General features: G+C 36.3%; 1 protein-coding gene across 1 annotated transcript in view; it reads right to left on the bottom strand.

The window, feature by feature from the left end:
• MAN1A1 (mannosidase alpha class 1A member 1) overlaps window positions 1-15,006 on the bottom strand; it is a gene marked incomplete at its 5' end in the record, with an annotated part of 139,811 nt that overhangs the window by 73,563 nt on the left and 51,242 nt on the right. The window contains one exon of the mRNA XM_035320837.1: window positions 8,496-8,576. Coding sequence (XP_035176728.1) covers window positions 8,496-8,576 — 81 coding nt within the window. The remainder of the gene's footprint in view (window positions 1-8,495; window positions 8,577-15,006) is intronic.

Genomic DNA, 15,006 nt, shown 5'->3' with positions numbered 1-15,006 from the left:
CCTCTCCAATGTATATGTATATCCCATGGTCCAAATCCCACGCCCCCGTGTAAAAAAAGTGAGGCTGTAACTATTCCCTTTAAAAAACAAACAAACAAACAAAAAAAACACTCCTTAATCTTCATGCAGATTGTCTTCCTGTTTTACATTCACAATAAATTGCTTATTATTGTTATCATTATTATTACTACTGATTGTTTTTATTGGGGAGCATTCCCAATTTTATTGTATTCATTTGTATTTAAAATACTTGGAATTAATTAATGCTTACATATTCTTTAACAGAAGTAATTTAACTTTTCACAAAAAGATACAAAAGTAGAAGGATTTATTGAGAAAGTCAGATTTGGAAATCTGATGGAACACCTAAGTATTTTCCTATAGAATGAAAACCACAGAAATCTCCTTATGTTTTTATCTTCTCTAAGCTAATAAGGAAAGGAGCCTATCATCTACTTATCTCCAACTTAATGAAAAATAACCTCTGGATAAGACTCAATCTATGGAGACAAAGCACAGAATGCGATCCTACAAAAATAGCTGAACATTTTGAAAGATTTAGGTGAAGAAATTAAGAGTTAATCCATGTCCAGAGTCAACTGCAGGCACAAAGTATTTTTATCTGTACTTTTTAAAGGGGGAAAATCTGTACAATTATTCAATGCAATTTATTACTTTTGAGCCACCTAAATAAACTTTTGTAATACTTCCACAGAGAGAATAAAATTTTCCAAATATTTATTATAGCTTAGATTAAAGGAGGGTAATCTAATCTCCCTCTATTTCCCCCATCAGCACGAGCTGATATATTTTGATGTTGCTTTCATTTGCACAAATAAGTCAGGTGTTTGGTTGTAAAATTATATACAGGCATAATTCTTTAGATATTAAGAGTATATTTGCAACTATCTCAAGGCGGCTTGCAAATGGCTTCACAGAGCCAGAAATATTGTATATATGTTGTACAATTTCTTATAAATTTGCAGCACAGGACAATCTCACTAACTCTTCATGTAATCTGGTTTTACTTCTCTTATACTCAGCTTTGTTATTGAAAATGTATTTGATGCTGCAAAATGAAAGAACTGAATACTGAGATAAATGAAAGAGACAAGTGCCTTGGAGACTGAATTTCTATGCAGATGTATGGTGTGCCTGGACAGACTGCTAATAGCATACCATGCAATGATGTCTTCTTTTGGGACTAGCTAGAACTGCTGCTCAAAAGAAAAGCACCCACACTACTACTTTTCCTCCAACTGTTCTGTAGAACCACAAACAAGTGAAACTGCAGGAGCTGGTTGAGAGCCAAATCCTCAGAACAAACAAACCAGCTCCCTCTCAGCTGCTTGAATTCTACTTAATAATATAGCTCAGGAGTTCATGTCAAACACACCAGCTGTTACAATCACGATCAGATATTACTTAGCTCTCATTATCATCCATTCTCCCTTCTAACTGTTTACCAGCTACAGCATCAAACTATATTAAGTTTAGAGGTGATCAGAAATTTTTGCTTAAATCAATGTAATGAGCAATAAAGCATTTGTTTGGCTATTTCTGAAGTCAACGCATGATTGCAATGACATGTCAAATAAACGTGCCATGGGACTAACCAAGTGTTTTGTTTTGTTTGTTTGTTTTTGGAAGAATTCCCCAAGAACACCACCTCCTTTTAGTTATGAAAAAAGCAAAACCATTAGAAGTGTAGAATGTGGTTATGTACAGGTCAGTTCTAAACTCATGTTTTTCAGACCAAAATCAGGGCTGTGCCTCCTGGTTTCTTAGTAGGGTAGTAGATACTCAAGTTAATGAAAGTTCAAAGAAAACATATTCACTGTTGAGCTTCAACAGCTACCAATTCATTGAATTAATGTGCATGGCCACTATTTTCACCTTACATTAGCACAGTAGCCTGAGGGTCTTTATTATGAGGTACAAAAACTGTTGGTGATGGCAGTAGATGTTGCTTGCTGGGTATGTAGGTGACAAAGCCTCCACAAGGCCTCAGGTAATTAGAGCTCGGTAGAAGTTTCCAGTCACGGTATGTATACGTGGTATCAGTAACTCCAAAGCAGGGACGGAAGAGAAGGAACACTGACTAGCAAAATTTGAATTAAGTATGAGACTGAAAAATGAGCATTTCTGTTACCATTCTTTGAAATGTCCTCAGCATTTTGTGTGCATCCTGCTTGAGAGGTAGCGTTTCACAAAGCAGCTGAGCAAGTAGCATTGAGAGAAAGGGGGCAGAATTACTGGGAATGAGGAAGCTGTTAGAGTATAGGGAACCTATTCAACAGAGACGGGTTTAATCAGTGGTGACGGTTGTTGATTTCACTGCAGGAACTTGAGACAGAAACAGAAGACTGAGGGCTAGTCGCTTGCAACAGCAGAAGAGTAGTTTGAGAAGAAAAAAATCCTAGGAGTCAAGGTTATCTTCAGAATGTGAATCCATTGGGATTCTGTAGTAGGTTTTGATGCAGCTAGCACAGAAAGAGAACAGCATTAGGTCTTTTACTGTAGTGGTGGTGAAGAGATGGAAATGCTAATAGAGATTATAAACTGATTGTGGGAAACAGTGGAGTTTAGGATAAATCCTAAAACAAAGTCACTGCAGAAAAGCTTAGTTGGCACCAGTGTTCAGCCTTGAACAGCCAATGCAAAGCTTCCCATGCAAAGAGATTCTTAAAAGAATAACAATAATGCACTGTTGACATTGAACTAGATGACATCTTGAGGTCCCTTCCAAGCTGAATGACTCCAGGATTATAATAAATATGCAAGTTTAAAACAAACAAACAAACATAAATCAATAAAAACAAAACAAATCATCAAGATCATTTCAGAGCTCTAAGGGAATTAAAACATGACACCCTGAAGTACTGATGCATCACTTACAGTGGCGGCAGATGGATGGGAGGTGGCAAACACGACTTAAATCTTCAAACAGAGCTGCAGAAAATTACAGACAATAGCTGTCTTCTAGTTTCTACTAAACAGGGAATTCTACTGCCAGTCCATAACGATGCTTAAGGAGGAGTAGCGGCATTCATATAGAAGTGATCAAGCTGATAAAGTATGCTTGGAAGTTTCAAACAGCATCAGAAATTAAGCTTCGAAGACATAAAAGGAAAAGTCCTCTTGTTAATTAGTGTCAAGTTAAGTGAAAGGAAGCAGCAGATAAAATGTGGTTAATTCTCACACTAGTGAGATAAGATCCCCAAAGGATCTATACTGAAACTTACATTCTCTGATTGGCAGAAACAGGCCAATACCTTTGTTCAGGTGGGCATTCTCCTACTATCAAGACTGCTAAATAATTAATTATATTTATGGAATTTAAACTTTTGCCAGGAAGTTATACATCTACATGAGAAGGAGAGCCACATATAAATAGTTACAATTAATTGTGGAGAGTGTCTAAGTACTGTACCAAGTCAGCAATGTCTTGTGGACAGCCTGGCAAAAACAGCTCTAAATCATTAGAATCTGTATCACTTTTTCATGTCTACCCCTCGTTAATAAGAAAGCATTACAGTCACTGATGGATGGTTTTTTTAGTGGGCAATGATTAGGTCTGAAGTCAGACAGGAGGCCAAGATCATCAAGTGAGGTTGAATAGTGGCACTGTAACTAAGTATAGATGTTCCTAAATAGGTATAGCAGTAGATGGAACTGAGGGAGTTCAACACTTAGCATCATGAAGTATTTTTTCCCTTCATCCTGATCAGGATAAAATTGTGTTCCTTCAAACAGAATATACTGCCAGAGTAAAAAAAATCTGTCACATTTCTACTTCACCCCATGAAAAGAAATGACAATACGAACATCAAATTGATCGTTATCAACTTTATCAACTCTATCTTCCTCCTTCTCTATCCTTCCTCTTCCTAACTGTTTTTAATCCTAGAAAAGTAAAGGCCATATTGTGCAGGAAGAACAGCTGCTGAATCCAAAATATTTTAATTAAAAACAAAAAACAAACAAACAAATAAAAAATTAGTCATCCCATTCAGAAAACAGAAAAGCTTTGAAGGAATCTGGGATCTTACCAGCAGGATCTAAAACTCAGGCTCCTTATTCACTCCAAAGTACAGTGGATTTAAGTTTTGTGCTACTCATACAACCTGGAATTATCATTAAACGTTCTTTTTATTTCTGCCTATGCAGTGTATTCCCTGACTGTGGAACCAACCTTCAAGTAAAATAGTCTCCTTCTTACATAACAAAAGTAATTTTAACAGCATCCATAAGAACCAGCTACCAATCAAGCTGAAGAGCCAGTCAGATCATAGCCAACATAGCTTCACCAAGGGCAAATTGTGCAAAATGACTTTAGTGGCCTTCTACAATGGAGCGACTGCATCAACGGACAAGGGAAGAGCAACTGATGTTATCTCCCTGGACTTCTGTAAAGCCTTTGGTATGTTTCCCCACAGCACTCTTGTGTCTAAATTGGAGAGATGGATTTGATAGATGGACCGTTGGATATAGAATCAGCTGGGTGGCTGCATACAGAGTTACAGTCAATGGCTCAACGTCTGGCTCAATGTCAGAATTTCCATTTCCAAATGTAAACTAATAACAAGTGGTGTCCATACAACAAAGGTCCATACTGGGACCAATACTATTTAATATCTTCATTAAGGACATGGACAGTGGGATTGAGTGCACCCTCAGCAAGTTTGCATATGACACCAAACATGAGTGGTGCAGTTGACACATTAGTGGGAAGGGATGCCATCCAGAGGGGGCTAGACAGGCTTGAGGAGTGAGCCCATGTGAACCTCATGAAGTTCAACAAGGCCTAGTGCAAGGCCCTGTACCTGGGCCAGGGCAATCACCAGTATCAGTACAGAGTAGGCAATGAATTGATACTTGGGGATACTGGTGGATGAAAAATTGGACATGAGCCAGCAATGTACAATTGCAGCCCAGAAAATCAATTGTATCCTGGGCTGCAACTGGGGCCAACAAGTCAAGGGAAGTGATTCTCCCCCTCTACTCCACTCTCATGAAACCTCACCTGGAGTACCATGTTCAGCTCTGGGGGCTCCAGTACATATGGACCTGTTGGAGCAAGTCCAAAGGATAGCCACAAAAATGATCAGAGGGCTGGAGTATCTCTCCCATGAAGAAAGGCTGAGAGAGCTGAAGTTGTTTACCCCGGTTAAGGCTCCAGGAAGACCTTATTACAGAATTCTATACTTAAAGGGGGCTTATAAGAAAGATGGAGAGACTTTTACAAGGGCATATAGTGATAGGACAAGGGGGAATGGTTTTAACCTGAAACAGATTTAGATTAGATATTAGGAAGAAATTCTTCACTCAGAGGGTGGTGAGGTACTGTCACAGGTTTCCCAGAGAAGTCATGGATGCCCCATACATGGGAGTGTTCAAGGCCAGGTTGGATGGGGCTTTGGGCAACCTGGTCTGGTGGGAAGTGTCCCTGCCCATGGCAGGGGGTTGGGACTGGATGGCCTTTAAGGCCCCTTCCAAGCAAACCCCAATTTTTCTGGTATTTGCAGCTGTTCTACAAATGAAGTTTGGTATTTGACTGGAATTATTTCTAGCTTAACCATCACAAAATACAAAAGCTGTGACTTAAAGTATATGACAGTTCTAGCACTTTCAGACACGTCAGATTAATTCTAGCAAAGCAGAAATCCTAGAAAGTTTAATATAATGCATCTTACAGCTCTATTCACAAGTGAGCACCACATGGTTATCAAGAGGCAAAGTATTCCATTTGTTCATTTTTAAAATTATCCACATTGGTGCTTTTATCTAAATGAACAATTATGTGAGCAGGATGATTTTAGGAACTACTCAGTATGATAGAATATTCTTTAATCATGATTAGTTAGGCTTACAAATGATTATGAAACATACAATATGTTTCAGCTTTGGATCATTACCCGTGGGAATGTTATTCAGAAGTACAAACAATAATTATTTGTGACTCCTTTTACTGAAACATAGACTTCTTTAATTAGGATATTGATAAGTGAGTTTTAAATAGTTAATCTGACAAAGAACAAAATGAGCTTTTCACTGAGAGTGTTTCATCCTCCAAGCAACCTGTATACAGCTTTTTCCACTGCCTTAGGAATGTCCACTTATATAATAGACAAAAGGATGATGTAGGAGCAGCCAGGCTCTGGCAATATCAGTCCTTGCTGTACCTGTCAGCAGAACCAGTGGAGGATACACCTATACAACATGCGAAACATCACACTGCTGGACAGCTGCTCTGTCATAGGAATGGATGCATCCAGCTGTTCCCATATGCTGCAGCTGCTTATTGCTTCACTATCTTAGACTTAGGTAAATCAAGATGTTTCACCACAGCTGATAAAGGCAGAGCATTTTTAAGAGATCCACGAGGAAGCATGCCAAGTTACTCTCTAAGACACTATGACAACTCTTAGTTTAGGAACATCATTCTGCCTCAGACAGGAGATATCTATCAGAGTAATGAAAACCACTGACTAGTTTGGGCAGTGTCTTTCCCAGCCTGCAAGAATTCAGGACTCTCCTTAATCATTCATGTCACCTTTGTGTTTAGGAGCCCATTCTACTTTTTTAATAAGTCCAATCATTTTTAGAGTAGGCATCATCATCCAGCATCACTTTTACCTCACAAAACATCCCACTTAATAATGCATTATGTGAAATACCTTCATTTAAAAAAAAAAAAAAATGTTTTCTCATTTCATTTGCACAATAGAGTTTTATTTGAATATCAGTATTACTGTAAATCCAGTCCAAGAAGTGGTGATAAAACTGCCTCTCTAAAGGTGAAGGAATGGTTGAGAAGCAATGACTAGGTATTATTTAGGAGAAACAATATGCATTGATTGAAGTGAGACTGTGCATTAACTGACACATGATATAAACCATCAACATATAAATGAAATCAACAGCACTGATGATAAATGGCTCAGGCATTCCTTGGCAGACAATTGCTGGTTTATTCAACGGTTCACACACAGTCCTCCACCAACTCTTGTTTGCCAAGAAGTATCTTCTGTTTCTGTCATAACCAGTTAATTAAAATGTAGGAATAGGTTATACTGGAAAAGCTCACTATATTTTATGAGAGGGAGATCTACAGGGAAAGATACAACTATTTAATCACACAGGGAAGAGCTTTCAATTCTAAAGACACCCTTAGGTATGCTTATTTCTGGCTCCCGAGTTACTGGAGGAGGACAAGTGATTTCCTTCAAGAGTCAGAGATGAAACATTAGGTAAAACATTATTTAGAAAAGGTGAAGAAGCCAGCTACTAAACACCTCTCAATTTTTTCATTTATATTGAGTGAATATGAAATGTGTCTAAGTACATTTTTTATCCCAGAAAATTATAAGAGCTAAAACATGAAAAACTGTGTATTTTGAAACATCAATGTCTTTTCAATACCATCTACACTCAGAACAGGATTGTGAGGAACAAACAAGTAAGTCTACTTAACAGGTAAAATTGTCAGCAAAACACTTTCTCCTCATAACTGCTTTGTCTTAACTACATAATGCAATAGTTAGTACCTGCTTGGACAACTTTACCATATCAAGTTTTAACAAAAAACAACACATACACCATAAAATTTAAGATAATTTAAAGAAAAAGGTTCAAAATAGAGCTATATCTAATAGTTTAGAAATTTACAGATGAAAGAAAGATTTAAGGAAATGCAAAGATAAATTCAATTGATGGTTAAACTTGTGTTGATCCCACAGTAAAACATGACTATAATCTAGACAGGAATAAACATCTAAACTAGTAAGATTAAAGACTTTTTAAGTGCCAAACTAAAAATTTTAAATGTCATAGTACCTGCGACTTAGCACAGCCTTATCTAAATATATTACAGAAATAATTGCATTTGATAAAGTTCTTACACAAAATAATTTCTTTATCCTTTCCAGAAACCATGACAGGTGTTGTCACAGTACCTTTAAAAGTCATTAAGAAGGCAATAGAGATTAATGAGATATTAATGCTTTAACATGTAAACATACATAAACATACAGTTGTCCTGGCTTTCTTAACTTGTCTTTTTCATGTGAGCTGAAGCTTTAGAAAGGCCAACAGCTTTGTCAGAGGTGTGCTTCATATAAGTTAAAGGATATACTCCTAAATTATTTTTGAAGCAGATACCTAATGTCCCAAATCTACAACTTCCACAGCACAGTGGCATAGAGGCTCTGCAATTACACACTCCAACATGAAGCCCCGTAAGAATATTCTGGGTATGGTTTCAACTGAGGAAAAAAGTTCATTGAACACTTACACAAAGTAATAGCTTAAAAACTTTCATACAAATTAACACTAATAGAAGCAATAAGAGCCATTAGACATCTCTGCTGTACAGGCCATGTTTTCAAAGCTCTATATAAGTTTAATTCTGATAAATAAAATGGGTTGCTAATCTAAATTAACTACTTATGTATATGATGATATTTCAAATAAACCATGTGAAAACATCTTACCTCTTCTCCTGAGAGATAGTAAGCTGAAAGTAGTCCACCAACAAAACGGATGTTCACTTCAAATACTGAAATTTCTGCATTCTGTTGAAATAAAAAAACACAGCTTTATTCTCTGACACTTTTCTGTAAGAAGAATACTCTCTACTGCAATTATAGGTTCTGATTATATTTACATAGAGTGATAATTCCAACTACTGTAGGAAAACATTGGTTTTATTTTTTAAATACACATGCATGCATTAAATTACTACAGCTGTAGATGGCAGAACACAAAATATGTAGGGAAAGCCAATGTTACGTGATCTTAGAAACATTTTATGGTGTTGTTTCTCTTTCTCATTTTAACAAAACATCCCCTTCATTACTCTCATACTGTTTAACTATTCAGCTCTTCCATTTGGACAGGAAGCACTCTATAAATCCATGTAGCTGTGCACTTCCCTGCAGGTGATTCAGAGCTCAAATGCACTCTCAGGTCATATGGCCCACACTACCTCACCTCACACCATCTTGACTCAGACACCTTACAAGAAGTTCTAGGTCAGAATGTTGTATCAAGAACATTTCTACATCAGTCTAAATGCAGATTATTCTAAAGTTGGACTTGTAGGTAACATGAATCAATTAAATGTTAATGGTAAAATTGTAATCACGGCATGTATTCACTAGTAAGGAGGTGATCTTCTACTATTACAATGACAGACCTTTCCAAGCTGGTGTGGTCTTCACCAATGATGTAGACTGGCTTTGTTGTACTTATCAGTACAGATACAGCCACTACCTAACTCAAAGCACATACTTCACTGCCTTTTAAAATTCAAATCTAAATGAAGACTTATTAGAATCTTATCTTAGAATCTTATTAGAATCTTAGAATCTTATGATTACTACCTTCCCCTGTTCTGGAGGATCAGTTCTGGTTTTACCCCAAAACACAGTCCACTGAAAAGGCATTTAGTTGAAACGCTGGTCTAGTGATGTTTCTTAATATCAGCTTTTGAATGTAGCACTACTTTTTATATTTTTTGCATCTCTGTAGAAAACTGGCACTGAGCAGTCAATCTTCTAAACTTTCATGTACATAAATAAGGTGTTTGACTTTCATGTGTTCCAAGTTGCTTTTGCTTCTATTGAGTTGTTTTTCCTGCTATTTCCTGACATATACTACAGCTATATTCAATATAAATCAACACATAGTGGGGCTGCAGAATTTTCTTCCAAAGGGCTTGCAGGCTTTTTCTCATTCAGCTAGTTAACGTACTTTTCTCCAGTTTAAAGGTTTAGACATCAACTCACAGATGAGGGAAGAAGTTGCTCCCTGTTTTCTATGGATTTGAAATTCTAGTAAACTACCTTTGCAGAAGAGAATAGCACTTGGTTACTTGTTAGAAATGTTACTTCATGGTTTTCAGGTTTGCAAGGCACTCTGATTAAGGAAGGGTGTCTCAACACATTGCAGAAGGTTGTTCAGTATTTCATCAGTTGTAAAAGGCAGAGACTTCAAAAAACACTCACTGATTTGCTACAATGCTTGCTCATTTACCCTTAGGTGTTTAACTTTTCTCCTTTAAAATCAACTGTGCAGCTCCCCCTCTAAAATTGAGGATATAATTTAATTAACAGAATTGCTCTGATTAATCTGTAATTCATATACTATATACATGTATGCCAATGTAGTTTTTGTTTGTGGGTGTTTTTTTTTTGAATACACACAAGCTAAAACTGAAGGAACAAAGTCACATACTTCTGCCTATAGAAAGCTCATACCTAGCATCACATGTTAAGACTGTCAAATTAAAAGGTTTTGCTAGTGTGCAGCACTGCTCAGAGCATGTTTTTTTCCTAGTTCATCTTAAGAGTGCTAAAACTCCACTGTATCTCATTATTTACTTCTTTCCCAATACTTGTCTACTCTCATTCTTTCTGAAAAAAACTACAAAGGAAATGAAATAAGACTTAATTTCTGGTTCCAAAATTAATCTGATATTTCTATTTCCAAGCTTCCAGTCCTTATGTCAGTGAACCCAGCAAGACGCAGAAGGAAATAACTGAAAACAAATATTCAGTTCAGCTTTAACTAGTGCCATTTCTATGCATTTATTTATCAAGGTACACGGTTAACCTGAGGAGATGGATACAAAAATCGTTCAGATTTCTAGAGGATTTAAATATCTAGCCAGCATAGCTGTTCACCTACTAAGCAGGCTACCTATGTAAAAATACTGAATTAACTAGAGAAGTCTACATTAACTAAATCCAGAGGAGAAAAGACCTTGTGAAGAACTGATCTGACTTAAAGGCTGATCTGAAGAAAGAATGATTAAAGGCATGATTAGGGGTGTCTTTTCTTCCCTGGAAGTTGAGCTAGCCAATATATACCCCTTTAAGGAACTCCTATAATTTGGACTTTACTTCAGAACCTTCTTCAGAAGTGAAGATTCTTTCCACTACAATCCTGAGCCTCATCACAGGCTAAATAACTTTTATTTGATGTAGAAAAGTTGCAGTTGTAAAGAGGTAGGGATTGACAAGGGAATTAGTTCATCAGATATCTCAGACACTTGTGTTTCCTATATGGATTGAATGAAATTACCTTTCGATTTGAATTGTTCAAAGTAAATCGAGTGATATATGAGCAGAATATTTTGTTTCCAGAACCTTACATTTTACCTTTCTGGATTCAATATGGCTATTTAAATCACAACCCTTGCTATCTTTCAAGGAACGCAAAAACCCATTAAGAAAATTTCAGTATATATGCACTGACATCTATTTCTAGAATTCGTATATAGACAAAAAGAACACTTTGAAGTAATCACAGAATATCCTGACTACCCAAAAATCAGACCATATGTCTGACAGTGTTGTCCAAATGCTTCTTGAACTCTGGCAGGCTTGGTGCCAGTGCCTGACCACCCTCTTGGTGAAGAATTTCTTCCTAATATCTAACATGAACCTCCATTGACACAGCATTGTAAATAAAGATTTTACTATTGAACCACAAAGATTAATTGCACTGTAATCTTGAATGTTTTCTGAACCGGTGATCTTTCAGGACATTTCTTGAAGCTAACCATTGTCTTGATTTTATCAGCTTTCCAATACTTCACTTGCACCCATCTCTGACCCTTTGCTCAAAAGCCTCACTTCTTTCTAAAATTTTTACGCAAGCCACTGAAGCAGACAGTGGATGAAGTGGACAGGCATTTCATTAATGGTAAATTTGAAAGCTGTATCCTTCATAGCGTAGTTATTCTCAAACTCATCATAACAGCAAGTAGTATTCTCAAAAATCACAGGGGTTATAGCAATTTGCAAAACTGTTACAGAGGTTTTATAATTTCATGTCAAAGAAACATTCATCTCTACATGGGAAGCTCATGCGAAGAAGTAGTCGGAGAAAAAGGAACTTGTCTGAAGAGCAGTAGATTACTGCTACATCGACTTTGCACTTCTTTTTGGTTTGATTTTTGCATTACACATTACAAATGCTTACCTCCTAACCATTACCCTCTTTCCATATTTTTAATCACCCATATACAGCTTGCACAAATAAGTCTGTATGTTTCTAATCAGAAGTCAAATCTCAAGCAAGGAATGCTATTTGTATTTTCCTACCAGCTGTACAAAAACATCTTCTGAATCGCCTAACATAGTGCCAATATATATATGAAAAATAACTTTATCATTATCTCCTGAAGTTTTTACTTCTATTCACCAGTTGAAGTGGACAGAATTTATTTTAATTTCAAGTTTAGAATTCTCTTTCAAACCTTTTCTGTATTACAGTATAGCAGGTCTGAGAAATGGTTGAATTAATTCTATTATTTCAAGTGGAACTTCTATAAGGAGAATTGACGTAGTCATTTTAAAATGACTGTGATGTTTCTTTTGTTAGTTCCCAGGTGTGTACGATAGCTCTTACCAACCGGATGGATATAATTTGTAATTTCACAGTCTTTCCATTAGAACCCTAATTTAGATTGCATGAGTGTGCACTGTATACAACAATATCTGAAACACCTTTGTGAGTACATCTGCTAATCTCTTACTGCTACTATGCAGTATCATCTTGCTCTAACTGCTAATTTTGGGGGCTCTCTTTTATAAAGGATTCTGAAAATATGTAAATTGAGAGTGATATGCATATTGGGAACAACATATTTTTGTTTTACTTCCAAGGTTTTTATTTTAATTGAAGTATGTGAGTAATTTGATTTCATCTTACATTTGATCAATAATTTATCATTCAACATATTCTCTTCTATTAAGTAAATGATAAATGGGATAGTCCAAGTACTATTTGAAATCCAGAGAAACTGTGACCATATGTAACCATATGTATCCATTAAGTGGTACAAGAGCAAAAGGATTACAACTTTATGGAATTTCATCTGTTTTTCTTCATTAGCTTCTAAAAAAACCCATTTTTTTCTTGACAAAGATGCAACATCTTCTACATTGCTGGCTAAAATGAAAGCAAACATATTTACATATGGTGGAGACTGCTCTCTCAAACTCAGGCTAAGCAAGTAACAAGTCTCCATAGTCAAAGAATAAAAAAAACAAGTGTACCATATTTTGTCTTGACAAGGAGAAATGTTGAAGGTTTTTAAACAAGAGAAGAACTGTAGTTCAACATTCAGAAACGCTACAAGAAGCTGCAGAATCCAACAGTTTTAATTAATAAAACTATTAGACTATTAAACAAACTCAGTTTAAAGAAACGGAAACTGACTGTACCCAGGAAGCTCCAGGAAACAACAAAAATTACCAAACGGGGAAAAAACACTAAGTGCTACATTAGCTAGTTTGTGTTACTTTGCCTTTGCATTTTATTTGCAAACCTGTGACAGGTCAATCTGATCTCCACTGTACCTCACTACTTCACTTCCATCACTTATGTAAACTGGAAGGTTAAGTCTACAACTGAAAAACTGCTGAAGTTTCAGCCACCTATGTTTGAATTTAACGTTGAAAGCAATGTGCATATAAGAAAAGGTACTATTGGCTGTGCTCTCCTGAAGCCCTTCTTCTGTTGAACTTGTCCAGCTTCCTAAAAATGAGTATTTTCATCCTCTAGACCATTCCCTTAGCACAGCTCTTTCCTCTAAATCTTTCTCTCCACAAACTCGTAAATCAAGACCAAAACAATGTCTATGTTTTCTCATGGGAAATCACCCTCACTTATAAACATAACATTTGAAGCAAGACACAATTTTATTTATCTACTAACTTCCACCCGGCACTTAGCAGCACTGTTAGTTGCTCTGTCACTCATAATTCCATTGGAGAAAATACCATGTGCTTGTTATGTGGATGAATAAGTATTCACAATACTTATTCAGGTCACCTGAATTTATACTTGATAACTTTACTCTTGGTTTTCATAAAGATCCAAATGAGGCTTCAATCCTACCATATAATTTAGTATTTGTTATTGGGCAGATTCATTTCCAACCTTTTTTCCTTCAGTTCTCCCATTCCTGTCTCTTCAAGGGTGTAATGAAGTCCCAGTCACCTCACCCACATTCCCATCTATCGCTCCTATGTGCAGGGAACGCAGCTACACGTGCACACACACATACCTCACTGCTCCATCACAAACAGCCTGTGCTCTGCAGGCTGTATCCAGCCGTGCGAGGTAACTCCAGGGACCCTCCACTGAACAATACTGAATAATGTACATAATTTTAGACTAACAAATTGGGCACAAAGAGCCACATTTCAAGTGAAATGAGTTGCACTTGTAATTAACAATAATAATATTCTTGTCTTTAAACACAAAGGTTGGGAACAACAACAAACCTTAGCGTTTTCAAGTAGTCCAGAAAGTATGAAAGTGACATGAAGAGTATTACAATAGCTTACTTTAATCTCCTGTAATTAAATAACGTTTCAACTACTTGCAACTGTAGAAAAAAGTTTCCTTCACAGCCCACAAATTAAATTTAATGGCAGTTTGTTAAAACACTTAGTTCCCATTGACAAGGAAAACAATTTTAGCAACCTTTGTTGCAAGTATCAAAGCTTGGTTACTGCACAGCATGCTGTTTAAGCTTACTGATGTCCCCATTTAGCAAACTGTAAGACCTTAAACAGGAACAAAAATAATGTCACTAAAGGCATTAACTAATCCCCAGCAGAAAAAAATGCATCTAATAATAAATTTGCCAAGATCTCCTTTTAGCCCATCAAAATAATGTCTTATTCATAATCAAAACAAAATAAAGTCACTTTGAAGTCTGGTATTTAGAGCGTACTAATAAGTTATTTGGCAAACTTGTAAACGAGTAGTCCCACAAATTGAACCATTTTCAACTGCTGGCTTTCTTAAGCTTCGTCACAGACCCATTATACTTGAAGTCCATTGACTCACTTTTTTTTTTTTTTTTTTTTTTTTTTTTTTTTTTAAGTTAGAAAAGAAATTTTTTTGAAATTTTTAAAAAAAGGAAATAACCATTTTTATAAAATAAAACCCCCCAACCCCAAAACACATTTTGTGTAAAAT

Source organism: Oxyura jamaicensis, chromosome 3, assembly GCF_011077185.1.
Source record: "Oxyura jamaicensis isolate SHBP4307 breed ruddy duck chromosome 3, BPBGC_Ojam_1.0, whole genome shotgun sequence".
Lineage (NCBI taxonomy): Eukaryota > Metazoa > Chordata > Aves > Anseriformes > Anatidae > Oxyura > Oxyura jamaicensis.
This window is presented reverse-complemented; position numbering and strand designations above follow the sequence as displayed.